At 46.4% G+C, this 27,829-nt stretch overlaps 1 protein-coding gene across 2 annotated transcripts in view; it reads right to left on the reverse strand.

The window, feature by feature from the left end:
- The window catches only part of PDPR (pyruvate dehydrogenase phosphatase regulatory subunit), a 40,536-nt gene extending 14,115 nt beyond the window's left edge, over positions 1 to 26,421 (reverse strand). The window contains exons 1-15 of one of the 2 annotated variants that reach the window (XM_058154986.1): positions 26,231 to 26,421; positions 22,948 to 23,236; positions 21,639 to 21,772; positions 20,135 to 20,216; positions 19,888 to 20,051; positions 16,625 to 16,746; positions 14,924 to 15,041; positions 12,683 to 12,832; positions 10,795 to 10,987; positions 8,079 to 8,203; positions 6,954 to 7,109; positions 6,731 to 6,864; positions 5,201 to 5,349; positions 3,094 to 3,206; positions 310 to 404 (exon numbers count right to left, since the gene is read on the reverse strand). In XM_058154986.1, the coding sequence (XP_058010969.1) occupies positions 310 to 404; positions 3,094 to 3,206; positions 5,201 to 5,349; positions 6,731 to 6,864; positions 6,954 to 7,109; positions 8,079 to 8,203; positions 10,795 to 10,987; positions 12,683 to 12,832; positions 14,924 to 15,041; positions 16,625 to 16,746; positions 19,888 to 20,051; positions 20,135 to 20,216; positions 21,639 to 21,772; positions 22,948 to 23,177 (1,965 nt within the window). In that variant the 5' untranslated portion in view covers positions 23,178 to 23,236; positions 26,231 to 26,421. Of the gene's footprint in view, positions 1 to 309; positions 405 to 3,093; positions 3,207 to 5,200; positions 5,350 to 6,730; positions 6,865 to 6,953; positions 7,110 to 8,078; positions 8,204 to 10,794; positions 10,988 to 12,682; positions 12,833 to 14,923; positions 15,042 to 16,624; positions 16,747 to 19,887; positions 20,052 to 20,134; positions 20,217 to 21,638; positions 21,773 to 22,947; positions 23,237 to 26,203 lie in introns of both variants that reach the window. The other variant, XM_058154985.1, reaches the window with a different exon arrangement.
- Between the last annotated feature and the right edge of the window lie 1,408 nt (positions 26,422 to 27,829).

Genomic DNA, 27,829 nt, shown 5'->3' on the forward strand with positions numbered 1-27,829 from the left:
AAGCCCAAGGGCTGTTGCCATGGCTACTGATTCCTTTGCACAAAGGGAAAGATGGAAGAGCAGATACAAAAAACCCATTTGTTCAATGAGGTATCTTATAACTGAGGCAAGCTGGATTCCTACAAGCAAAACCAATGGAGAAGCCTGCAAGCGAAGCTGCAAATAACAACCATGTGATTCCTCTCTTAATGACTGCACTGTTTAATGATGAATTTTCTGACCCCAACTGAAGTCGTAAATAGAGGACTACCTGTAAGCATCTGCATAAGAAGGAAGAAAGTTGCTAAATGAAATGGAAAAGTCCCCTACCTTACAAAAGAGGGAAGGGAAGTGTTCGGGCGTCATTGGTGCATACGAGAGCTCCGACAGGACGTCCATGGCACGTGGGCCAATCAGATTCAAGGCTGGAGGAAATAAAAGGAAAAGAATTCAGCGTCAGAGGCAACTGCAGAATAGGAAGCCTTGCCCCATTACTTCCCTCACTCTTCTCTTTGCAGCTTGTCAGCGCAACACAAATCGGCAAAAGCTGGGAAAGGACTCGGAATCTGATATCGGATTTCATCTGGGTGAGAGACCACTTAAATGGGAAAAGATAAGGCAAGTTCTTGGATCTTCTCCAGTTGAAGGCTTCTCATATCAGCCTTCCAAAACAAGCACCCAGCTCTGCCAAACGCTGAAGCCCACATTGAGCAACTGTTCTCAGCCAACTCAGCCAATCGGGTCTGGATGGGGACGAACAGGCTCCTACTCAGCCCATCCAAGACGGAGTGGGTGTGGATGCCGGCGTCCCGGCACAGTCAGCTTACCCCATTGCTGACTGTGGGGGGCGAATCGTTGGCCCGCAGGGAATCGGTGCGCAATTTAGGCGTTCTCCTGGACGCACGGCTGTCTTTAGAAGATCATTTGACGGCCGTCGCCAGGGGAGTTTTTCATCAGGTCCGCCTGATTCGCCAATTGCGCCCTTTCCTGGACCGGGACTCATTATGCACAGTCACTCATGCCCTCGTCACTTCCCGCCTGGATTATTGCAATGCTCTCTACATGGGCCTCCCCTTGAAGAGCATCCGGAGGCTCCAACTGGTACAGAATGCGGCTGTGCGGGGGATTGAGGGAGCTCCTCGTAGCTCCCATGTAACACCTCTCCTGCGCAGGCTGCACTGGTTGCGGTGGTCTTCCGGGTGCACTTCAAGGTGTTGGTTATCACCTTTAAAGCGCTCCAGGGCATGGGACCGGGATACCTACAGGACCGCCTGCTGCCGCCAGGTACCTCCCATCATCCAGTGCGTCCAGTCCGCTCTCACAGGGAGGGCCTCCTTAGGGTGCCGTCGGCCAACCAATGTCGGCTGGCAGCCCCCAGGGGAAGAGCGTTCTCTGTGCGGGCTCCGGCCCTGTGGAACGATCTGCCTGTGGGACTCCGTCTTCTCCCTGATCTTCGGACCTTTAAACGCGAGCTCAAGACTTTCTTTTTTCATCAAGCAGGGCTGGCCTGATTGATTGATTTTAATATTTGGGGATTTTAGCGGGTTTTTTAACAGGGGTTTTTATCTTTTGTATTTTTTACCTAATAGTTTTAAGTATATAGCAGTTTAATTAGATTTTTAATTTTGTTATGGTATTTTAAATGGTTTTGGATTATTGTCGTTTTACTTGCTGTACACCGCCCTGAGTCTTCGGAGAAGGGCGGTATAAAAATGTGAATAAATAAATAAATAAATAAATAACTTTCTCATATTCCATAGCCTCTGGGATATGAGAGCAACATCAACTGTCCACCCCATATCATGGCAGCCACGGATGGAAGAGCCAGTTTGGTCTAGTGGTTAAGGCACCAGACTAGAAACAAGGAGATTGTGAATTATAGAGCCACGGTGGTGCAGTGGTTAGAGTGCAGTTACTGCAGGCTACTTCTGCTGACTGCCAGCTGACTGCAATTTGGCAATTCGAATCTCACCAGGCTCAAGGTTGACTCAGCCTTCCGTCCTTCCAAGATGGGTAAACTGAGGACCAGATTGTGGGGAGCAAGAGGCTGACTCTGTAAGCCGCTTAGAGAGGGCTGGAAAGCACTTTGAAGCGGTACATAAGACTAAGTGCTCTTCCTAAGTGCTATAGTCCTGCCTTAGGCATAAAAGCCGGCGGGTGATTTTGGACCAGTCACTTTTTCTCAGCCCAACCCACCACACAGGGTTGTTGTTGTGGGGCAAATAAGGGGAAGGAATGTTGGATATGTTCGCTGCCTTGAGTGATTTGTAAAAATAATAAGGGAAAGAGAAAAACAAAGACACCAACTTGGATCTGCCACTGACACACTAACCAAGAGACACAACAAGCCTTGTGTATCTATTGTCAGATTAAAACTATTTGCTATATTTATGGTTTTTGCTCTGAAAAATATTACATGTCAAAAGGCCCAGGGGGAAACAAGTCATTGCTGAATGCCTGACTCACTCAGTTTCAGGAACTCAGAGAGCTGAGGCTCCTCTGGATGGATGATCATTAACTCAGAGATTCAACCAGGTGGGCAGGAACACTGAATCCCCTGACTGGAGATCTGTTCCAGATTAGTGTCAGGTCCCATAGATCCCTATTGGGACATTCTGGTGGGGAGGGGGCCTGGGTGCACTCTTTAGTTTACAGCCTTTTTCATGGTGCCTATTATCTATCCTGTACTTTTCTTCCGATTTATCTTCTTGGGAATGTAAGGGGGGAGGGCCATCTGTTTTGTCTCAGCTCCAAAGTTTCCAGCAAGCCACGCCTGAGAAGGACTTCTTCTCACCTCAGCCTGCGATTCTCGAAACAACTTTACACCTGCGGATTGACTGCGGGGAGGGGTTTCTAACTGCTTTAACCCTAATGGAATTGCAGGGCGGGAATCCTCAGATCCTGCTTCCTTTGTTGTGCTTTCACTTTCCTTCAATAAAAGGTTCCTTTTGAAATGGTAATTGCTTCCTTGAATGGAGAGGAGAGGCAGGCCCTGCAAACAAAACAGGAGGCCAGCCTGCAGAATCTGAGGTTCCCTTGGAGAAGGACCCTGGTCCTGGTCCAGAGGAGTTCCAGACCACATTAGCTGGGCCAGCAACTGGCAGCTCCCCTCACCTGTGTATTTCCAGGTTACATCTTCCAAGAAGAGGTTGCTGTCTTCGGGCATGTGCTTCTTCAACCAGGCCCAGCAGTGAACCTGCTGGTCTGTGGGGGAAATCATGAAGAAGCTGCAGTATGAAACACAGGAAGCGCATTTAAGCCCAAATTAAGCCCATTTAAGGACCATTTTTATACAAAGGTTTTGAAAAGATGCTGTCAGATAACTTCATTACTTATTCCATCAGGCAGAGTGTTATGCCCAGGATGCTGAAGATGCTGCTCCAGCAAAAATCTGTGGAATGTCAGCCTCAGGAGAGAGAAAGAAAGGAATCACCTGCATCTGGTCATATCAGGCACCACCTGAGCACCTGGAACAATTGAACGATGTAAGGCTTCATAGTCCCTGCCTCCAGAGAGGCGGCCAAAGATGTTCTATGACAGGGATCTCCAACCTTGGTCACTTTAAGACTTGTGGACTTCAACTCCCAGAACTCTGTGACTTAAACTGACCAAGGTTGGAGACCCCCGTTCTATGAGGGTTCTTCTTATTTATTTATATTTTATAAATATAAATTTATATTTTCTATTTCTTAACTGCCCTTCTCCAAGCAAGGCCAATCCCAATCTGAACTGCGGAAGGGAGAGGGCTTCTTGCCAAGCAAGGGAGTAAATCTCTTGTTTAATGAAAGCTGACTCCAGCCTGATTTTAAGAAGCAATTCTTGACCCATGTTTCCTTTGCCAGAAACATCCATCTGATCTCTGGCTCTTATGTGGCATCTGTGCGGCTTCTGCTTGTGAAATTCTAGCTGACAACCCTGATCCAGCTCTTGGATTCTTGGACTGATTTTGGACTATTCCTCTGCATTCTCCTTTTAAAAAGCTAAACATTCAGGCAAGCAATTGTCAGAGACTTTGCTTTGATTTGCAGGCTTTGGCTGTTGCTATCTCTTAGACCTTGAGTAAAATATGAATTACATAGCAAGTGTGTGTGAGTCAGTATTTGGAACCAGGAGTAGGACACAAAGTGTGGCATCACCTTTTCCAAATAAACCATTTTATTAAAAAGCACACCTGTCTTAAGACCCAGCCAACGAACATGGCCAGTCAGGTGTTCATCATGCAATTCTGATCACAACAGGTTTCTATTTCATTTAGCAACTTTCTTGCTTGTCTCATTTCTGGAAAGGCACCTTCAATACAATGAGCACCTTATATATTCTACAGTATTCAGTTCTCTAGGCTTGCACAAGGCCCCAGTTGTGTATATCACACTATCAACAAACTGCTTAACCATAATTTATCAGATAAACCACAAGTGATTGGCCTGACACTACAGGTTACATCTGTCAGGTCCTAGAGATCCATATCAGGGCACTGCCGTTCTGGTGGGGAGGGCCTGGAGGCATTCCTCACTTTATAACCTTTTTCCTGTTGCCTGCTTATCCTGTACTTTGATTTACCTTCCAGGAAAAGCAAGGGGCGGGGGAGGGAATGAATTGAGGGCCAACTGTTTTGTCTCAGAACTGGAGCAACTTATCACCTTCTCAGCCTGAAAACAACTTTGCTCCTACAGATTAGCTTGCCCTGGACTAAGGGGAGGGGTTTTTAACTGCTTTAACCTAATGGAATTGCACGGAGAATCCTCAGATCCTGCTTTGTCTTGCTATCACTTTCCCTCAATAAATGTTTCCTTTTGAAATGCCAATCGTTTCAAGAGTTCTGGTTTCTTGAATGAAGAGCGGAGGCAAGTCCTTACAACATCACTGATTATGGTTTAAGGAAAAATAACACACAACACATTTTGGCTAAGCAAGACAAGAAATTCCTGGACTGTCTTCTGAATCTGTTTATATGAAATTAAAGTATGGAATGTGGAAAGATCCCTCCTTTTTCTAGTTAAACTCAGGTTTAAACTCAATTTTTTTTGTGCCGGCGCCCAAACAGACAGGTGTTATATAGAAACCAAGGCCAGCTACAGCGATGGTCCAGTAATATCATGTGCTGTGACATAATCATGCAAGTGATGGCACATTGAGTTTACCATTCAGTCATCATCATGGCTTCAACCATATTCCCGGTATGGATGGCAAGTCACCAAAGGCCCCAGAGGGGAGACCCTACCTGCGTTTGTTCAGGCGGGCTATGCTGCAGTCGTTCTCATACCCTCCGTTGTGATTGAGCATCCCCGTATGCACAATATGTCCAACTGGTACATCCAGGTCATTGGAGAAGAGATACTGCAGAATTTCCAAAGCTTGTCCTCCCGTGGACTGCAGCAAACAGGAGAAGGAACACAAAACGTAAGAACAGCTTGACAGATGTGGCCTAGACACATCAGACACTAGCATTTTAGTACTCGCTGTGGCCAATCTGATGCCTATCAGCTGCCTGAGAGAGGAGATGGAGACATGGTGTCTCCTGGCACTATTCTGCTGTCGAGGCATTTGGAGCCAAACTGCCTCCGATCCAGAGATAACTTGGTACCTGGGTACTAGCAACCACCAACGTACCTGTCCAGGGCATCTATGAACAATTTAAATAAAAGTTCCACATCCAGAGGAAACTTATTTGTGAACCACTGGTTGCCAGGAACAAGAAACAAAAGAAACAAAAAGGAAGGAGCTAAAACTATGAAAAGTCCTTAACCTTAAACCAAGTTTGGCAGATCACAATGTTTGTGTTTTGAGCTTGTCTAAAAATAATCTCTACCTTCTTAAGGCATAGAAAGTTAATGCTTCACATGTTACACAAAGTTAGGACTTGCAATTAAAACTTTTAAGGTAAAGGTAAAGGTTCCCCTCGCACATACATGCTAGTCGTTGCCGACTCTAGGGGGCAGTGCTCATCTCCGTTTCAAAGCCAGCGCTGTCCGAAGACGTCTCCGTGGTCATGTGGCTGGCATGACTCAACGCCAAAGGCGCATGGAACACTGTTACCTTCCCACCAAAGGTGGTCCCTATTTTTTCTACTTGCATTTTTACGTGCTTTCGAAACTGCTAGGTTGGCAGAAGCTGGGACAAGTAACGGGAGCTCACCCCATTACACGGCAGCACTAGGGATTCGAACCGTAAAAGATTCGAAGATAAAAGATTTGAACTGTAAAAGATTTAAAACTTTTACCCTACCCCAAATTGGTTGCATTTGCAAATGACACTAAGCAATAAAGACTTACGTACATGCCCCACTGCTTACATTGACAATATGTTACTAAGCCAAAGTCAAAGCTTAAAAACATATGTCTGAAGTCTAGTCTCTGTGTCAGACCTGCATCAACTTGGGCTTCTAAGTAAAAACGATCCTCCATTTATTGAGACAGGTATAGTGAGTTACAGTGGCGTAAAGCCAGAGCTGAGATTTCGCGCCAGATTTTTGCCAGTTAACTTTCCTCCCTTGGTCCCTTCCCATTATGTGTGTCTCATGGTCCAATCAAGTTTAAAAGAGATGTTTTGGAAATGGTCACTCTACGGGTTGGCATTCTTCTCCCAGGGAACTTAGTTCTCCCAGTTCAGTTTCCCTTTCCCCCAGGCCCTCGCCTGCCCTTCCAGCTTCCCCCCTTCATGGCAGACTGGCAGGGAGGCGGCACTCCTGACACCCTGCAACCATGGAATGCTTCCAAATGAAAAGGAAAGCTCTGGAGGAAGAAGCACTTACGCTTATCTCGAACTTGGTGAAAGAAGACATGTCAATGACACACACGGCCTCTTTGCAGCACTTGACCTCTGCCCCTACAATGTCAAACCAGTCCGGCTTGTAAAACGTTTTGCTCTGATCCAGAGCCAGCAAATCTGCAGGAGAGGAAGCACAAGGCTCAGGATGGGCCCCCAAAGGTGGCTGTAGGGTTTCGGGGTGCATCCAGGGGGGAAATCACTCTCACCTTTCCCCGGAGGGACAAAGAATTTTGCCCTCTCAAAGCCATGCTTCTCCATCCATCTCGCTCCCTGGGCGTCCAACCTGTCGTAAAGGGGAGACGTGCGGAGTTGCCGGCCGGTCTGGAAATCCCAGCGGGGAACTTTTAAGTCGTAAATCAGGGCTGGAGAAGGGCCACAGAACCACAGAATCAATGTACTGGAAGGGACACAGCGCATTATCTTCCCAATCCAGACAGAATATCCTTTTACAGTCACCAAAACATCTGGATCAGCCTTTAATAGTAAAAAAAGACCACCAGGATATCAATCCAAACTCAAGAAGCTCCTTGTGGGGAACGACTTTTGGATTTGGAAAAGTTGTTCCTTCTGATCTCTTAAGCCAACTTAGGTAGTCAGGAAGAAAAGTGTGTAATTTCTTTCTTCCTCTCATTATGACCTATGGGGAAGCATTACTTATATAATAAGGTTTCCACTGACTATGTCTAGCTTTAAAGGGGAAATTGAAGCTAGGATGTTAAGCTGGTCTGAACAACTGAAAGCCAACTATGGTTAATATGAACCTTCCTAAAAACAGGAGGAGAATGTGATTCCCTAAGAGGTTCCAAACCACTTAATTCTACCCAAAAGGCCAAGAAGAGTTTTGTTTGCTCTTTCTTGGCAATACAGTAATAAATATAAGCAAAGTTAATACCAATAGCAATAGATGCCTTGGGTGCAATCCCGAAACATCTGGAGCACCACTTGAACACCATCGGCATTGACAAAATCACCACCAGTCAATTGCAAAAGGCAGCTTTAATCAGAAGAGCTTACATTCTGTGGCAATACCATCAAGCAATACAACATTTTCCTATTCCAGACCTTTGGGAAGGACTTGATGGGTGGACAAAAATGTCAAATCCAGTCTAGGCATTTGGCTGACTGTGCAACCAAGGAAAATAATCATTAAATATCTCACCCATGGAGAAACAGCTTCCAAAATCTTGAGCTTCATGGCATGGCTGAGAGGTTCTAACGAATGAATCACCACCTGCCAGCCAGGACATGAGCTCAACCCCCTCGCCCACCTTCATGAGCCACGTGGCGAGTCCAGGGAGCACGAGAGGCAGGCAAACTTCGGGGCTACTTACGCATCACTTCCATGACCCGATGACGGAGGAAGGTACGACTGCTCTGCAGAGCTCCAAAGCGCTTCAGGTCCAAGGGCCAGACATTATCGGAAGGGTAGCCATTCACCATCCATTCAGCCAGGTACCTGTTATCAAAAACACACAGAGCTGGAAGGGACTGCGAAGGCCAACACGTCCATCCATTTGCAGCACAAATTGCATCAAAGCACACACACCCCCGACAGGTGGCTTTCGAATCTCTTGAAGATATCCTGAAAACCCATCACTCCGAGTCACAGATTCCAAACTGCGCAATGAGAAATGCGAGGAAAACCGTAAGAGGAACTCAGAAAGGCAACTCATAGGTCACAACCCTAGCATTTGGGGCAGCATCCCAGAGTCGTTAGCAGTGCCACTTTCTGCAAAGAAGGATAAACACAAGTCTTGTTTGCAGAAACTAGAAACAAAGGAAAAGGGACGTATCCACGATCTATGGATATCCTATGCACATCACAGGGTTTCAGATTCAATGATCAGACAGAATTGCAGAAACATCTGGTACAAAGAAGGGAGGAAGCTTATGCTTATATATCAACAACAGCTGGTCTCAGGATATAACTACAGGTATAATATATAATTATTAATGAGACATTAATATATAAATTAATATAGATTCATTAATATATAAATTAATGTCTCTAAGTTTTCGCCTGTGACGAAAACTTAGAGACATTAATTATCAACTGCAAACCATACTATTTGCCTCGTGAATTTTCCTCATTTCTACTAATAGCTGTTTATGTCCCACCACAAGCCTGTGTAAACAAGGCATTAGGAACTCTAGCTGACCAAATTATGAAGGCTGAAGTCAAATACCCCAATTCACTGGCCATTATTTTGGGAGATCTAAACAAGGCAAACTTAAGGAAAGAGCTACCAAAATACTTTCAGCATGTCAATTGTCCCACCAGAGGCAAGAATACTTTAGAACAGAGGTCTCCAACCTTGGCAACTTTAAGACTTGTGGACTTCAACTCCCAGAATACCTCAGCCAGCTTTGCTTTGAATTTTGGGAGTTGAAGTCCAAAAGTCTTAAAGTTGTCAAGGTTGGAGACCTCTGCTTTAGAACATTGCTACACAACACTAAAAGATGCTTATCAGTCTTTACCAGGAGCAGCTGTAGGAAGGACACTCTGATCATTGCATGATTCACCTTGTACCTGCTTACAGGCAAAGACTTAAAACCACAAAACCAACAATTAAATCAATGAAGACCTGGACTGAGGAGGCAAAGTTAAAGCTACAGACTTGCTTTGACTGCATTGATTGGAATATTTTTGAAGATACCTCTGCAGATCTGGATGAACTCACATATAGTGTAACATCATATGTCAGCTTCTATGAAGACCCATGTATACCAGCCAGGAACTTGCGAACATACCGTAACAACAAACCTTGGTTCACAGCTAAACTTAAGCAGCTATGTTGTTCCAAAGAGGAAGCCTACAGAAAAGTTGATAAAATGCTGTACAATCAGGCCACAAATGCATTAACAAGGGAGATCAGAGCAGCAAAAAGAAGCTACTCTGAAAAGCTAAAGAATCAGTTCTCAACAAATGAACCAGCAAACATGTGGAAAACTCTTAAAAATATCACCAGCTACGGCAAACCTCCCTCCCAGGCTGAAGGAAATCAGCAACTGGCAGATGACCTGAACGTGTTTTACTGCAGGTTTGAAAGAAAACTACAGCCACCTATCTCCACAACCTCCATCTCAGACACACCAACAACAGCCAAGCCTCCTACAACTGACCCCATCCCATTGGGTTCACAACCCCTAGTGATCACAAAAAAGGAAGTGCAAGACCTATTTCAAAGACAAAAGCCAGGAAAAGCTCCAGGCCCAGACAAGATAACTCCTTCTTGCTTAAAAGTCTGTGCTGACCAATTGGCCCATATCTTCACCCGTATCTTCAATAAATCGCTAGAGATGTGCTATGTTCCTTCTTGCTTCAAACGCTCTACTATCATCCCAGTACCGAAGAAGCCCACCATCAAGGAACTGAATGACTACAGATCAGTTGCTCTAATATCTGTAGTCATGAAAACCCTTGAAAGGCTAGTGCTGTCCCACTTGAAAACCATCACAGATCCGCTTTTAGATCCCTTGCAATTTGCATACCAAGCAAATAGATCAACAGATGATGCTGTTAATATGGCTCTACATCCTAAAACATCTTGAATCTCCAAAGACCTATGTAAGGGTCCTCTTTGTAGACTTTAGCTCAGCATTCAATACCATCATTCCAGACACTCTTCTAACTAAGCTAAACCAGCTACAGGTACCTGAACATACTTGTAAGTGGATCACAAGCTTCCTAACAAACAGGAAGTAGCAGGTGAAGCTAAGCAGGATCACATCAGATACCTGTTCAATTAGCACAGGGGCCCCCCAAGGCTGTGTGCTCTCCCCACTTCTCTTCTCTTTGTATACCAATGACTGCATCTCCAACGATCCATCTGTTAAACTACTGAAGTTCGCAGATGACACATCACTATACTGAAAAGAGGCTTTTGTAATCTTTTTTACAATAAAAGGTTAATTAAGTTTAATGGGTTTGTTTATGAGATGTAAAGGTAGTTACAACACACATTCCTATTTTTACATAGGCATACTATTTTTCTTCATTTATTTGACTTCAGTTGTCCTTCCTCAACAGGAGATGAGTCCACTTACTTGCCTGCACCACCTCCAAAAGATGTCCCAGCTGCATTCATTCCTGCGAGGACGAAGTAGCCCTGTCTGGTGGGGGATTCTCCCATGATGCACCGCATGTCTGGAGTAAAGGATTCTGGGCAATTGACCAGCTGCACTATCTCCAGGGCCTCCATATCCGGCATCCTCCGCAGCAAAGCACTCAGCAGTGGCTCTAATCCCCCAAGAGAGAGCAGACAATGATTTCCATCCATGGCAGAGAAAAAAGTGGACAGTTACGTCTCCCGCCACCCCAAGAGAGTGCCAGGCCTCCAACAGTGACACTTTCTAGCCCAGCCGGCCTTCTGGTAGTAGGTAGTAATAGAAGCACTAAAGCGGGCAAGAGACGATGGATAGAAAAAAATGCCTTCTAAATATTAAGGAAGCAGAAATAAATTAGATAGGGGAATTTTTTTTCAATAGGATAAAAAAATAAGAGAAAGATTAAAGGTTTATAGATGTTAGGCATTTTTTTTAAATGTATGTTTAAATAATACAAAAAGGATTATTTAAATTTGATAAATGTGATAAAGAATACTAATATTGTGATAAATTGGATCAATACGAATGATGCTCAGAACTAACACTGTTCACACGTAATATGGATGTATACTTTTTTAAAAATTATATATATACACACACACAGGTAGTTCTCGACTTACAACAGTTCATTTAGTGACAATTTGAAGTTGCAACAGCATCAAAAAAAGTGATTTATGACCATTTTTCACACTTGTAACCACTGCAGCATCCCCAAGTTCATGTGATCAAAATATTGGAAGCTTGGCAAATGATTCATATTTATGACGGTTGCAGTGTCCTGAGGTCACTGATCACTCTTTGTGACCTTCTCACAAGCAAAGTCAACGGGGAAACGAGATTCATTTAAAAACTGTGTTACTAACTTAAGAACTGTAGTCATTAACTTAACAACTGTTGAAAAAAAAGTCTTAAAATGGGGCAAAACTCACTTAAGCATTTTTTGCTTAGCAACAGAAATATTGGGCTCAATTGCGGTGATAAGTCAAGGACAACCTGTATTCTGCTCGGCAGGGTGCCTTAGCAACGTCACAGTATCTTAAGTGACAGGTGACAGATAGTCCTCGACTTACAACAGTTCATTTACTGATGGTTCAAAGTTACAACGGCATTGAAAAAAACAACACATGAACATTTTTCACACTTTGTATGCTTCAAAGTTCACGTGATTTACATACAAACGCTTGACAGGTGGTTCACATTTATGACGGTTGCATTATCCCGGGGTCACGTGATCCCCTTTGGTGACCTCCTGTTGAGCAAAGTCAATGGGAAAGCCAGATTCACTTAACAACCGTGTTACTAATCTAACAAAACTGCAGTGATTCACTTAACAACGGTGGCAAGAAAAGTCGTAAAACAGGGCAAATCACACTTAACAAATATCTCACTTAGTGACATACATTCTGGGCTAAATTTTGGTCATAGGTCGAGGACTACCTGTCCTTACCTGGCAGGAAAGATACCTCGATCATCTGAAAAATAGGGAAAGTGGAAAAGAGCAACCAGGATATATGTGCAAAGTTCCTCCAAACTGCAATGCAGCCCTGGGGAGCCCCTTCATTCCCCAACTGCTTTGCTCGGATATCCAGAAAACTATTTATTTTTGTGAGCTTCATTTTTGATGGGCAGCATCAAAATGGAGTAAATAAAGAAAAATAAGTCAGTAAAACGGGCATTCCTTCACACCAGGGGTGGGGAACTACGGTCCCTTTATGACTTGTGGACAGCTGGAATGCTGCCTCGGGAATGATGGGAGTTGAAATCCACAAGTCATAAAGGGGCCAGAGTTCCCCTCCTCTGCTGTACACCAATGGCCTGGCCGCCTTACCAAAGTGATCCCAGTCTTCCTGCAAGCTGTGTATCTCCAGCTGATTCTTGCCCTCGGTGAAAATAGGCTTGGGGTTCTTTTCAAAGCCACCAGAGAGGATGCCCCCCTGCCAGCTGCGGATGTAGATCCTCCCATCAAGGTCCACAATAGCTGCGGAGGAGAGAAGCAAAGGCTTGAACCCAGGGAGAAAAACAGGAGGCGGGGAGGGGAAAACCAACCCAGAACACAGAGGCGGGGGACTCTCCTTGCTTGCTAAGGACCCCACTGCACACAGGATTCCTGCACCCAGGGCCAGGCTGCCTTCTCATGCAACTAGAAGGCCCGTTTGGCACAGAGTTCTTTGGCCAAGGAGGCTGGACCACCACTGAACTGGGAAGGACTCAACTTTCGGCCCCTTGGAAGTGGTGTGGAGATGTCAGCCGTCATCTATGTGACACTGTCATGGTTCGTAAGTGATTTTATGTCACAAATAAGCAAAGAGCATTTAGAGTAATCAGCTAAGGATTTTAAAAAAACACCCATGGATCCAAGAAAGCCACCAGGGTTGTTTTGCAATCTGGGCCTAAGAACCTCTTCAAAAATCTTCACCCAGCAAGGCCATCTGATATGGCCTCCTCTTGCTCACTACGAAGAGCACAAAGCTGCTTTGGAAAAGACAGCCCTCTGCAATGCCAACTTCCATTCCCACCATGTTGTGATGTCAATGTCCTTTGCTGTCACTCAAGGGTGAATGAAGGAGGGCTCCTTCTCATGCAGCCGAGTGCAGAGAAGAAGGGCTGCCGGCCAGACCTCCTCTAGCAAAGGGAGCCCCAGCAGGAACCCATCTAGGTGTGAGATCCCTGGGATGCTCTGGTGCTGCCCTCTGCTCAAGCAGGCCACTTCCAAGTGTCAGCACAAGCAAAGGGCACCCCAAAGACTATCTTCGCTCTTCTCCAGAGCAGCTGGGGGCTTCTTCAGAACTATAGCTACTCGGCCAAAGTATTCCTCAGCAATACCAATAGCACTTATATACTGCTTCACGGTGCTTTCCAGCCCTCTCTAAGCAGTTTACACTCTCAGCCTCTTGCCCCCAATAATCTGGGTCCTCATTTTACCCACCTCGGAAGGATGGAAGACTGAGTCAACCTTGAGACGGACTGAACTGTTGGCAGTCGGCAGAGTCGGCCTTAATATTGCATTCTAACCACTGCACCACCACGGCTCCAGGAAACATTGGAAAGCCAGCTTCAACAAGCCTCAAGAGAGCTAAGAATCTTCTCTAAATGGAATCAGGCCCAGTACTGTGCTGCCTCACTCCCTTAGGTCTTTGGTCAAGGCCTTTTAAGCCTGTTCATACCCTTTAAACTAAGGGATGTTGTTGTGGCCTGTCAGCCGTCGGCCCTTCTAGCAGCCGACTCAGAGGAGGAGGAGGAGGAGGTGTGGGAGTCAAGGTCAGCATCAAGGCAACCTGAAAGCTCCGAGGAGGAAGAGGGAACGGAGCTTGCAGAGAGAGAGAGACAGAGGCGGAGCCTGGGCCATCCGTCAGCCCTCAGAGGGAGAGTCAACAGCCCCCAGGTCTGGAGGTGGCTGATGAGGAAGAGGAGGAACAGCTGGGTCCAGTGCCTGACACGCAGATGCGCAGAAGGCAGAGGAGAGGAGAGCAGTGGAAATCTATGGGCCGGTCCTTGGGACAGAAGAGCCACTGCTGCTAGCAAAGCCCCACCCTTGCTCTGGGATAAAAGGCAGGGGGCGGAGATGAATAGGTGTGGCAGAGAACTATTCATCTCCCTGCCAGACAGACTTGTTAGCCTGCGGTGAGAAGGAAACTTTTTGCCGGGGCTGCCAGCGCTCCTAATAATCATTGATTTAACTTCAGAGGGCTTGTCATCCTTGGGGTGCTGGGTCAGAACAGATGTCCAACCTTGGCAACTTTAAGATTTGTGGACTTCAACTCCCAGAATTCCCCAGCCAGCCACACTGGCTGGGGAATTCTGGGAGTTAAAGTCCACAAGTCTTAAAAGTTACCAAGGTTGGATACCTTTAACTCAGACAAGAAATCTCTGGGGCTCCAAGTGTCCAACTGGGACACAGTCAGCCTGTACCTAAGCCCCCTGTCCCTGGAGTTGATAGCTCCTGAACACCTGGGGCTTCCAACCTTTGCTTTGCATGTGGATGCCAAGCACCTACACACTAAACACCCACGGCCTGCCATTGTGCCAAAGCCCAAGCACCTGCAAGACAGCGCAAGAGAAGGTTCCTCACTTGGAGTGCTACTCTCCAGGGGGGCCTTCAGGGGGCGCGTCAGAAGGTAGAAGTGCTCGCAGGCATGCAGCGGGATGCTGACCGGCTCCTCGTTGGAAAGGCCGAGCTCGTAAGCCCACTGAAAGCAAAGAAGGAAATTGAAGGGTTGATTTGATTTTACCTCAATGGGGCTCATTCTTCAACATGGGCTGCATTGTTTGAAAGAAACATTTCAACCCACTGTTTCAATGCAGGAATAAAAGACACCATAATAAAAAAACAAAGCCCAAAGCCTCACATTTTATAGGAACAAATAAAAACCCAGACAATTTAGAAGTGTATGTAAGTTGGTTTGTAACCTCGAGGATTGAAACAACTGTTAATTTTCAATATTTTGTTCCAAAAGGACTCTTACATTTAATCCATCAGGAATTTCTTTCATTAAACTGAAACTATAGAAACGAAATGTGAGTAAAATAAGTTTTAAACAAAGTGCTTGAAAACTATTTTTATGTTGTGTTAATTTTTCAGACAGTGCTATTTCCCATATTTTTAGATATCACTGATGTAAAGAAAGGCTGTTTTGCTACAAGTAGTGAATTAATTTTTTTATGCTGCATCGTAAGGGCTGGGAAAAAATTACCAGTAAGATTGGGATGATTTATCAATTTTAATTGCTTTAACATTTTTTTCAAAACAAAAAAATTCAAGCAGAACAAGTAGATTCAGAAATAGAACTATGAATATGATGATTACAACTTTTCCAGTTCAATCTAGAATTACTGTTATTTTAAGAAGCAGCTTTAATGCCATCTATCAACTCTTTTTGGTCAATTCTGGGATTTGCTCTAATAGAGGGGAAATTTAGTTAATGGGATTCTTATTGTTGCCAAAGAAACAGCAGTGATAATATATCTAATATGTAGCACATGTGGATGGATGTGAACAGCTGCCTGGGAAGAAATAGCAAGGATCTGTTCTTTACACCTCTTGTCACCAGAGGCAAAATACGTAAGCTACAAGTTATTTATTATTTCGTTTTATAGCCTGTTTTTCAACTAGTGAATCACACAAACGGTTAGCAAATATTGGCTAATATGGTTTAACACTCGCTGAGCACAATTCCAAGCTCTGCATAATTAGTGAGGATCACAGAACTCAAACAGAACAGTGAGAAAAGCAGATCGAGAACCTTCTCATGAGCCCCTTCTGGTCTTCCAGCAGCTCTGTGCCTACAACAAGGAGCCATCCACTCGTCCCCTGCCCTCCATCCCACCAGCCACCCCATTTAGCTCAACTGCAACGGAGTCTAATCAAAGAGAGAAGCAACCTGGAATTAAGGAGAAACTTCCTAACAGTGAGGACAAATAACCAGTGGAACAGCTGGCCTCCAGAAATCGTGGGCACTCCATGGCTGGAGGTTTTTAAGAAGAGACTGTCTGAGATGGTATAGGACAGGTTCTCCTGCTTGAGCAGGGGGCTGGACTAGAAGACCTCCAAGGCCCCTTCCAGCTCATTTGATTTTACATTCCCCATCTAATAACATGAGCAGCTTGCCAACTTGAATAAGTGCCTCTTGCTTGTTGCACAAAAGGCCCAGCCACGTAAAATCTGCTCAATAAGTCTACTTTGGCAGGCAGTCCCAGAACCCCCCCAAAGAGAGGATCCAGCTATGGTCAGGCCCACAAGCCCTTCAGCCCCACGGTCCAATCAGGATCTCACCTGCCCAGCACAGTTAACGAAGTATGGGCACTCAATCATTCCTCTGTCTGTCTCCACTCCAGTTACGCAGCCCTTCTGGCCCAAGACGTGGATGACACTGGTTCGTTCGTGGATTTGAACACCTGGGGAGACAACAGTGGAGAGGAAGTTGGGTGATCTCTGGTGATCCATTGGAAGGGAAAGCTGCAAAGAGCCTGATCTTTCGCTGTAACTCTTGGACTCTGCTCACCCAAAATGCCACCCTGGAAGGAACACAACTTAGCAGAAACACAACTCAACAGAATCTCACGGCCACTCACACTCCTTGACAAGCCCAGTCTGACCTACGGAATGCTGCCTTCAGAAGGAGATCATCTCACAGCAAGACACCTTGACACAGATGTGGGCAGAAGCCACACTCAAGTCCTGCTCAGAAATCTTGAGCAAATTCTGCCAGAATCAGTAAAGGCGAACTTTGACCTGATCCAGAAGGGCAGTTCTGGTGCTCTTAAGCAAAGGTGGGAGTTTGTGGACCGGATCACAGATCCAGAACTGCATCTGCAGGCAAGAAGTCCCTTTGTGGCATTCAAAACTAAAGAAACTTAAGGAATTCAGTTGTAGCAATGAAACAAATTGCAAACATGGAAGCAGGCTAATTGTAAAGCCCTGGTGACGCACAGCTTAGAATGCAGTATTACAGGCTAATTGTGCCGACTGCCAGTAGTTCGATTCTGACTGGCTCAAGGTGGACTCAGTCTTCCATCTTTCCAAGTTGGGTAAAATGAAGACCCAGATTGTTAGGGGCAAAATGCTGGCTCTGTAAACCACTTAGAGAGGGTTGTAAAACACTGTGAAGCAGTATATAAGTCTAAGAACCATTGCTATTACTGAAAAGAGGCTAGTTAAGCCTGAATTTAAGAGCTTTTCAGCAAGTAGGAGCCCCACAGAGCCACGGGGGCGCAGTGGTAAGAGTGCAATATTGTAGGCTACCTCAGCTGCCTGCTGGTTGCCAGCAGTTTGGCAATTCGATCCTGACCGGTTCAGAGTTGACTCAGCCTCCCATCCTTCTGAGGTCAGTAAAATGAGGACCCAGATTGTTGGGGGCAAATATTCTGACTCTGTAAATCAGTTTAGAGAGGGCTGCAAAGCACCATGAAGCATTATAAAAGTCTAAGTGCTACTGCTCTTCCTTCCTTCCTTCCCTTCCTCCATTCCTTTTTTTTTTTAAATTTGAATTTATATCCCACCCTTCTCCGAAGACTCAGGGCGGCTTACACTGTGTTAAGCAATAGTCTTCATCCATTTGCATATTATATACAAAGTCAACTTTTATTGCCCCCAACAATCTGGGTCCTCATTTTACCTACCTTATAAAGGATGGAAGGCTGAGTCAACCTTGGGCCTGGTGGGACTAGAACCTGCAGTAATTGCAAGCAGCTGCTGTTAATAACAGACTGCATTAGCAGTCTGAGCCACAGAGGCCCCTTCCTTCTTCCCTCCTTCCTTCTTCCCTCCTTCCTTCTTCCCTCCTTCCTCAGCCTTCCATCCTTCTGAGGTGGGTAAAATGAGGACAATAGGCTGGCTCTGTAAACCGCTTAGAGAGGGCTGTAAAGCACTGTAAAGTGGTATATAAGTCTAAGTGCTATTGTTATTTCTGCAACTAGAAGGCCCACTTGGCACAGAGTTCTTTGGTCTACTACAGTTACTGGTCTGGCCAAGGGGGCTGTATCACCACTGAGCTGGGAAAGACTCAACTTTTGGCCCCTTGAAAGTGGTGGGGAGATGTCAGCCGTCATCTACGTGATACTGTCATTGTTTGTAACTGATTTTATGTCACAAATAAGCAAAGAGCATTTAGAGTAATCAGCTAAGGATTTTTTAAAAAAAAAACACCCATGGGTCCAAGAAAGCCACCAGGGTTGTTTTGCAATCTAGGCCGAAGAACATCTTCTAATTCTGTGGGACTTCTTGATATGGCCTCCCCTTGCTCACTACAAAGAGCACACGCTGCTTTGAAAAAGACAGCCCTCTGCAATGCCAACTTCCATTCACACCATGTCAAGATTTCAATGTCCTTTGCTGTCACTAAAGGGTGAAGGAGGGCTCCTAAAAGCCTACAGGTGGCCACCTACTCCCAATGAGGTTCCCCCAGAGATAACAGTGTTCAACTCTCACAACCTCTTGCCCAGGGGATCTCCAACCCTGGCAATTTTAAGACTTGCTGGCTGGGGTCTTCTGGGAGTTGGAGACCCAATACTGTCTACTGTCAAGGACAACCCGACATGCAAGGGTGGGCTTTTTCGTGCCACTCCAGTCAGCAGGGAAAAGAGATTCTGCCCTTTGTCCAAGAGAGACCATCTAAAAACCTGGTCCTGCTTAGGGTGAAAGCACAGGACGCAATGATAATTACATTACTCTCCATCAGCCAAGGCTTCCTGGTTTTCAGGATATGGCCTAAAACAGTTTCCTCTATAACCATCAGACTGAACCTGCTTCCCACAAAATGCTCACAAAGCAACATACACCCAATGTGTTCTGACCCAGTTCCCCAAACACAACCAATCCTCTGAAGTTAAATCAATGATTCCTTTATTAGGAGCGCCAGCAGCCCTGGGTGGGGCTTCGCTAGCAGCAGTGGCTCTTCTGTCCCAAGGACCGGCCCATAGATTTCCACTGCTCTCCTCTCCTCTGCCTTCTGTGCATCCATTCATCAGGCACTGGACCCAGCTGTTCCTCCTCTTCCTCATCAGCCACCTCCAGACCTGGGGGCTGTTGACTCTCCATCTGAGGGCTGATGGCTCTGCCTCTCTCTCTCTCTCTCTCTCTCTCTCTGTCTCTCTGTCTCTCTCTCTCTCTGTCTCTCTCTGTCTCTCTCTGTCTGTCTCTGTCTCTGTCTCTGTGTCTCTCTCTCTGTCTCTGTCTCTCTCTGTCTCTCTCTCTCTCTCTCTGTCTCTCTCTGTCTCTCTCTGTCTCTCTGTCTCTCTCTCTCTGTCTCTCTCTGTCTCTCTCTCTCTCTCTCTCTCTCTCTCTCTCTCTCTGCCAGCTCCACTCCCTCTTCCCCCTCGGAGCTCTCAGGTTGCCTTGATGCTGACCCTGACTCCCACGCCCCCTCCTCCTCCTCTGATTCGGCTGCTGGAGGGGCCACAACACAATGTCTTAAAGGAAAGCTGGAGGGGAATCTATCCTTGTGGGTTTGGAACATCACTCCACACACTCCCTCCCAAGCAGTGCCCACCCCGTGAGAAAGGAAGTCCCGGCAGGACACTGGGGAAGCTGGATCATACCGTTTGCCGCAGCAGCATTGGCCAAAGCGAGGGTCACATCAGCAGATGATATGATGGCGTCCTCGGGCACATGCAGGGCCCCCACCAGGTCGTGGATGTTGATAAAGGGGTGGAGCTGGGCCACCTTCTTTGGCGGGATAAGCTCGCAGGGAATACCCATGATTCTGCCGGAGACACAGAGGAACCGTTACACTTGTTCCACCCAGGCTGGTGCCGCCCCACTAGACGCGCATATGCGCCAGCTTACTTGAGTCGTGAGGCTATGCGCTTCAGCGAGATCAGCCGGTCTTGGGTCTGAGCTAGTGAGATGGAGCCCGTCCTCATGTAACCTGGAACCAAAAATATAGCCCATTCTCAGCCTCCATTCAGTCCCATTTTCTGCATTACTTGGATTCTTGGATGGGAGAATAACGGAAGGAAGCAGGTGTTAAGAGCAAGATTTCCCAACCTTTTAGAACAGAACAGAACAGAACAGAACAGAACAGAACAGAACAGAATAGAATAGGAGTGTAGTGTAGTGTAGTGTAGTGTAGTGTAGTGTAGAGTAGAGTAGAGTAGAGTAGAGTAGAGTAGAGTAGAGTAGAGTAGAGTAGAGTAGAGTAGAGTAGAGTAGAGTAGAAAAGAATAGAATAGAATAGAATAGAATAGAATAGAATAGAATAGAATAGAATAGAATAGAATAGAATAGAATAGAATTTATTGGCCAAGTGTGACTGGACACACAAGGAATTTGTCTTGGTGCAGATGCTCTCAGTGTACATAAAAGAAAACCTTGGCGAATTGAAGGTGAGTGGACATCAACTCCCAGAATTCCCTGCAATGGCTATGCTGGTTGTGGAATTCTGGGCGTTGGTCAATATGGAAATTGCCACAGTTGGGGAACCCTGCGTTAGAGGGAAGAGCTTGGACAAGCGAATCCAGACTTCCAATCTCTCCACAGCCATGAAATTAAGCAAGTTTAAACCACACCATTGTTATACAGGCAGTCCTCGACTTACAACCACAACTGAGCCCAAAATTTCTGTTACTAAGTGAGACATTTGTTAAGTGAGTTTTGACCGCTTTACGACTTCTCTTGCCATGTTTGTTAAGTGAATCACTGCAGTTGATAAGTCAATAACCCGGCTGTCAAGTGGCTTCCCCATTGACTTTGCTTGTCAGAAGGTGGCAAAAGGGGGATCACGTGATCCCAAGACAGTGCAACTGTCATGAGTCAATTGCCAAGCATCTGAATTTTGATCACAGGACCACGAGGTTGCTCTAATGGTCATTAAGGGTTTGGCTAGTCTAAAGAAAAGAAGAATTAGGGGTGACGTGATAGCAGAATTCCAGTATTTGAGGGGCTGCCGGAAAGAAGACGGGGTCAACTTATTCTCCAAAGCACCTGAAGGCAGGAGAAGAAACAATGGATGGAAACTGATCAAAGAGAGAAGCAACCTAGAACTAAGGAGAAATTTCCTGACAGTGAGGACAATTCATCAGTGGAACTGCTTGCCTCCAGAAATCATGGGCACTTCATCACTGGAGGTTTTTAAGAAGAGACTGGACAGCCACTTGTCTGACATGGTGTAGGCAGGGTCTCCTGATTGGGCAGGGGGGCTGGAGTAGAAAGTCTCCAAGATCTTTTCTAGTCTATTCTGTTCTATTCTGTTCTACTCTAGTCTACTGCCTACTCCTGATGCAGTTGGAGGGTGCCAACAAAGTAAATGCAGGATATCTTCTTTCCCCAAACTGATAGCTCCGGTTCTTACCAGTTTTCACACCTGTCTCTTGCTCAAGTTGCTGATAGAGCTTCCTTGAGTAATCAGCCATCTTCAGCTCAATGGACAAATGCTGCACTGTGCTTACGATGCCTGCGCAGAACCGAGTGGAACCGGCTGCCAGCCTGAAAGAGAAAAGCCAGAGAGCTGAAGAGAAACTCCAGATCCCAAGAGGGAGAAGAGAACAAGCTCAACTGCAAGTTATACGTACAGGTAGTCCTTGAATTACAACCATAATGGAGTCTGCTCATCACGGTCATAAGTTGTGATGGCCACAGAAAGGGTTGATGATATGGGTGCCTCGACTTACCGCCCTTATGACATATGATAGAAATTCTGGGCTCTATTACCGTCATAAGCTAAGGACCACCTTTATGGTAAAACAAGCAGAGATGCGGTCCAGAACAAATAGGGCAGGGTTGTCAAACTGGATTTCTTCGAGGGCCAGATCAGCATAGTTGTCCTCCTCCGCAGGCCAACTGAGGGGGGGCGGGGGGGAGGGAAGAGACAGGACAGACACCTCCTGCAGCACTGTGCCAGCCAAAACAGGGCACAGGGGGCCCATGCAAGCCCCCTCCATGTCCCTTTTTCTGCCTGGACGACCATGCGCCCACCCACCCCCCGCCCTGTTTTGGCCAGCAAAATGGTGGAGGCCATACACGCAGAAAATGGGGTGCGGGGGGGACTGCGAGAGGCCCCCCCCCGGTGCGCCATTTTGGCTGCCAGAGGCACTGAGGGCCAGTCCTTTGCTATTTCCAGGCTGGCCTCACGGGCCAAATTTAAGCATCCCGTGGGCCTTGAGTTTGACACCCCTGGAACAGGGGATCAATTCATTCATTCATTCATTCATTCATTCATTCATTCATTGTATCCACTGTCTATCCACTGCAGGATGGAGGCCTCTTCCACAGGTTTGCAACCCAGACGGACCTGAGCTTTCTTTTGCCAATTGGGCCTGGGATACTTGCTGATGTCATCTCTCCATCTTGTTTTAGGTCTCTTTTGTGGATGCTTTTGATTCATTCTATGATCGCCTTGGTCCACCTGCCCTCAGTTCTTCTTGCTCTATGACCAGCTCACTTCCATTTCTTTTACTCCCAAAAAAGGGCTCAATGAAGGCACACTTTATAGAAAAGAAGCAGCCAGTGCAAAAAAAGGCAGAGTGAGAAAATCTGATTATTTATAGAGGATAAATGAAGATTCATTTCAGAACAAATTGTGGGTGGTTTGAGAGGAGGAAGACCAGGGAAGTTATGATTGGACAGAGTTGGTGACATTCTCAAAAAACATAATCCTTTACCTGCCCTGCTCCAGTAAGACAATGTCCTTCCATCCTAGCTTGGAGAGATGATATGCCACCGAGGTGCCCATGATTCCACCACCACAGATAACCACTTGTGCTTGTGTTGGCAGGGGCATCAAGTGAGATTCAGCTCCATTGCTGCTACTGCACCGGGAGCCACACAGCCTCCCCCACGTCAGAGTCATTCTTTGCCACTGGAGGTCTAATAGTCGTTGGAGAAACATCATGCTGACGGTTAGTCGTTCTCCAAAGACGCACAGATAAATCTTCACAGCTGCTGCTAGCTCTGCAAAAGAAGAACATGCTTTTCATTATCCTTGGAATACGATTTGAGCAACTTCAATGAGATCGATCAGCATCACCATCTCCAATGTGAAGAGAATCAGGGTTCCTAAAGTTTTTGGATGGGTGGGAACTTGTAAAAGTTTGAGTACAGATCTGGCCCTTTTTGGAAAATGACTGTAGTGATAGTTCATCAGAAGCCATTTTTATTACTTTTAGTATTTGGAAGCCACAAATTGAAACAAAAACATTGCACACTTTTTAAAAAATCAATAGGAAATGTTGGGACAAACCATATAATTCCACCCAAATAAAGAATATGAGCACTACAAAAATGCCTTCTGCAAGTACAATAATCCCCACTCGCTTCTTCCACCTGGGATATTGGTGGAACGATGGAAGCCCCTCAGATTGAAGGATATGCAAGTTTGGTCAAGTTCAATGGCTGAACCTCTTCTCTTTCAGCCTCATATAGATACATTTACATAATATACTTGATCCCAAGTCCAGTTAAGCAATCATACAACATGTACAAGTATGTATTATACAACTTAATGTGATGCAAACAGACCCAGGTGAATTTAACCTGCAACCCATCAAAAACCATGTTAGTTTGATCTAGTGTGAATCCAGCCAATATGCCAGAGAAGAAATGCCACCTGTCTTATCTCCCTGTGCTTTGGCACAATTCCATGGGTAAAAACAATTTACCCACTGAATGTCAAACGCACATTTAATGCCACAGGGAAGCACTGACTTAGTCACACCTTGCCCCTAAGTACAAAAGTCATCTCCTAGAAAAGACTCACAATGTGGCAATAAATGGAAGAGAAGGCAAATCTCTATAAAAATCCTCAAAGGTTTTATTTATTGCATGGTAATTTATAACTGGAGAGCAAATTCAGCATCAGGCTAGAAACTGGGAGACCACGAGTCCTAGTCTCATCTTCGGTACAAGGCAAGTTGGAGGATCTTGGGCCAGTCGCTTTCTCTCAGCCCTAGGAAGGAGGCAATGACAAACCACTTCTGCAAAACCTTGCCAAGAAAACTGCAGGGACTTATCCAGGGAGTCTCCAATAACTGGATACAATCAAACAAAAGAAATAGAATTATTTCTATTGTTTGAAATACCCAGGATATGATATAAATAACTGCTATGGTTAAGCCCCTGGATATTTTTTTATAATGATTATTTTTTTATCCTGCTTTTTAAAATATATACATATATATGGTGGAAAACATTGCTAATCCACTTGCCTATTTTCCCACAAGGACATTACGAAGTGAGTTGGGCTGAGAGAGACTGTCCCAAGGTCACCCAGCCAGTTTTCATATCTGAAACATTCTTCTTCCATTTTTTTTTCAAAATCAGAACCTGTTTTTCTTTTCCCACAGTATCATTACAATTCTCTTCAGCATGAGGTTATCTTTCCCCCTTCTGTTTGTGCTTGATCAAAGAGATCTGGTTCCCTGGAGGAGCCATCTCAGCCCAAGCTGGTCCAACTCAGCCCAGTAAAGAGATGTACTTGGAGCTCTTCTGCCAAAGAATTTCGGCTGGTGGAGTCCAGGAGAAGAGCCCTTCTCCTGTTGTGGCTCTTTGAACTCTTCTCCTACGGGTGGTGGGGTGGGGTCCCCACACTCCTGGCCTGCTGGAAGACCTTTAAATCCTGGCTCTGCCAGCTGCCTCAGGGCCCCAATGGGATGCTCTCTGCTGGGACTGACTGATAGGATGGAGATAAGATCCCAGCCACCCGCTCTATGTCATCCGTCTTCTTACTTTTCAGTCTTTATTTAATCTTTCTTAATTTTTATTGTTCTGTACAGATTTGCATGGTGGATTTGAATCCAAGAAACCAGATGCAAATTCAGCCATGATCTCTTTGTGAGATTTTCCACTAATTTGGTCCATTTTCTTCAGGTAGGTCCTTGGTTTACGACCACAACTGAGACCAAAAGTGAGACATTTGCTAAGTGAATTTTGCCCCATTTTGCGAACTTCCTTGCCACTGTTATTAAATGAATCACTACACTTGTTCAGTTAGTAACTCGGTTGTTCAGTGAATCCGGCTTCCCCGTTGCCTTTGCTGGTCGGAAGTTTGCAAAAGCCGATCACGTGATACTGCCATCGTCATAAATCTGAGTCCCTTGTCTAGAGTTTGATCCCGACCTTGGGGGATGCTGCAGCGGTCATAAGGGCGACAAACGGTCCCAAGTCACTTCTTTCAATGCTGTTGTAACTTCGAACCGTCACTAAATGAACTGTTGTAAGTCGAGGACTACCTGCCTTACCTTATATATCATTTGATAAGCCACCTAGAGCAGGAGTCTCCAACCTTGGCAACTTGAAGACTTGTGGACTTCAACTCCCAGAATTTGCTGGCTGAGGAATTCTGCAAGTTGGAGTCCACAAGTCTTCAAGTTGCCAAGGTTGGAAACCCCTGACCTAGACCAACAATGGGACGAGTGGCATACAAATTTAATAGACAAACCCAGTAAGAAACTTGGGGGGGCGGGGCTATCTACCTGCCTGGCAGGTTTGTAAGGCCAACTAACCCCAGGGGTGCTATCCTATTGGGGAGGGGGTCTCAAATTGCTCTCTGAGCCCCACCCCTCCCAAGAGGGGTCGTTGAGGAGCAAAGGAAAGAGATGGAGGAGGGGGTCCACCTGTGGTTCTTGAGCCTAGGTGAGGAAGGGGGGGCAATGTCCTCCCCCAACCCACCAAGCAAAGGCATTTTTCTCAACCCCCCCCCCCCATGCCGAGAAGCCTTTCCCATAGCCGGGGAGGAGGGGGGGTCGGGGGGGGCCTCCGGGTTATAAAGGCTGCAAGTGGGGAGGGGGAGCGCCGCTCCTACCCTTCGGAGTGCAAGGCAGGTAAGGGCGACGCGGTTACACCCCCCCCTCCCCCCGGCCGGGTTTCCTCTCGGGGCCGCCTGAACGTCCCCCGTGCCCAGCCCGGCCGCCAAGGACCCACCTGGATGGCCTCCGGCGCGGCGCTCACCTGGACGCGCTGCCTGGAGGCTTTAATTTGCATCATCGGCCCCGCCCCGCGGCGGGTCATCTGCATACTCGGCCCCGCCCCCACAGGTATCGTCGACCTGGGGCGGGCGCAGAACAGGCGCGCGACCTTTCCCCTGTGTGGTTTGTTTGTTTTTTCCGCCCGCGCTTTACGGCCAGCCCCGCGTGCGACAAGGTCGCGCGGCTGCCAGTGGCGCAACCCGTCGGGCTGCAGCCAATCGGCGCTGGGGGCGAGAGGAGGGGGCGGGAAAAAAAGCGTAAAAGAGTGGGCGCAGGCGCAGACGCACTTTGGTCGAGCCAACGCGACCAGCCACGAAGAGCGCCGGGGAAACCTTGGTAGTGCGCTTGCGCACTCTTCCCGTTGTATGTCGGTTTGCTTGGAGGCTGGTGGAAGTTGGACCAGTTTTTAATCGGCTTTTTTAGCGCCGCCGGAGGATCGTGTCAAATGCAACGTACGCTGCCGCGCCTACTTGGCAAGAACCGGAGCCAAATTAAGAAGAGACTAGACAGTCATTTATCTGAAATGGTCTAGATCAGAGGTCTGCAACTTGAAGACTTGTGGACTCCAACTCCCAGAATTCCTCAGCCAGCAAAGCTGTCTGGGGAATTCTGGGAGTTGAAGTCCACAAGTCTTCAAGTTGCCAAGGTTGGAGACCCCTGGTCTAGGTCCTCCTGCTGGAGCAGGGGGCTGGACTAGAAGACCTCTAAGGTCCCTTCCTGCTGTTCTGTTCTATTTATTTGATTTGTCAAGTATGATTAGATTTTATATATATAAATGTATATATACATACATATGTATGTATGTATGTACATATGTTGTTTGAGTTTTCTCCCGTGTAAAATTGGAAGTGTCTTGGCGACGTTTCGACGAAGTCTCATTCGTCATCTTCAGGCTTCAGCTTCATGCTTCTGGGAGCAATGTGTGATCGCAGCTGTTTCTTCCTTTTAACTGCTAGTGGGGGTTTGAATTGATAGGGTGGGAGCTTGGCTGTGCTCTGATTGGATGGGGCTTTTTTTGTGCTCTGATTGGCTGGGGGTGTGTCCTGTTTGGGTGGGGGCTTGGTTGTGCTCAGTTTAGTCTGTGTTGCAGGGGGATTTGAGCTGGTGAGCTGCATTGCCGTTGTTTGGCTTCGTGGTCGTGCTACATCTTCATAGTGGGTGTCGATCTGCTGCATGTATGGATCAAGGGGTTTGAAATGGCTAATGTTGCAGCTGCGGTCTGGCTTCTGGTCCTTGGTCGTGCTTCATGATCAGTGTGGTTTGGCTCTGCTTTCTCGGTGGATGTGCGGTGCTGACATCCTGTGTGGACCTCGTGAGTGTGGGTCTGGTGTCATTCCTCGTGTTAGGGACTCGTTTGTCAATAAGGGCGGGTTTCCAAATGGCTGGTAGGCGGGAGGTATCATCTCGTTTGTTCATGCTGTGTGGGCGTTTTTCTATCTCAATGACTTGTCTGATTATTCTGCTGTTAAAGTGTTCAGTTTTGGCGATAGTTCTGGTCTTTTTAAAGTCAATATCATGACCTGTGACTTTAAAGGTGTTGGATCAGGGAAGAAGTTGGTTCCTCTTTTTTGACTGAGTTCTT

Source organism: Ahaetulla prasina, chromosome 12 (assembly GCF_028640845.1).
Source record: "Ahaetulla prasina isolate Xishuangbanna chromosome 12, ASM2864084v1, whole genome shotgun sequence".
NCBI lineage: Eukaryota > Metazoa > Chordata > Lepidosauria > Squamata > Colubridae > Ahaetulla > Ahaetulla prasina.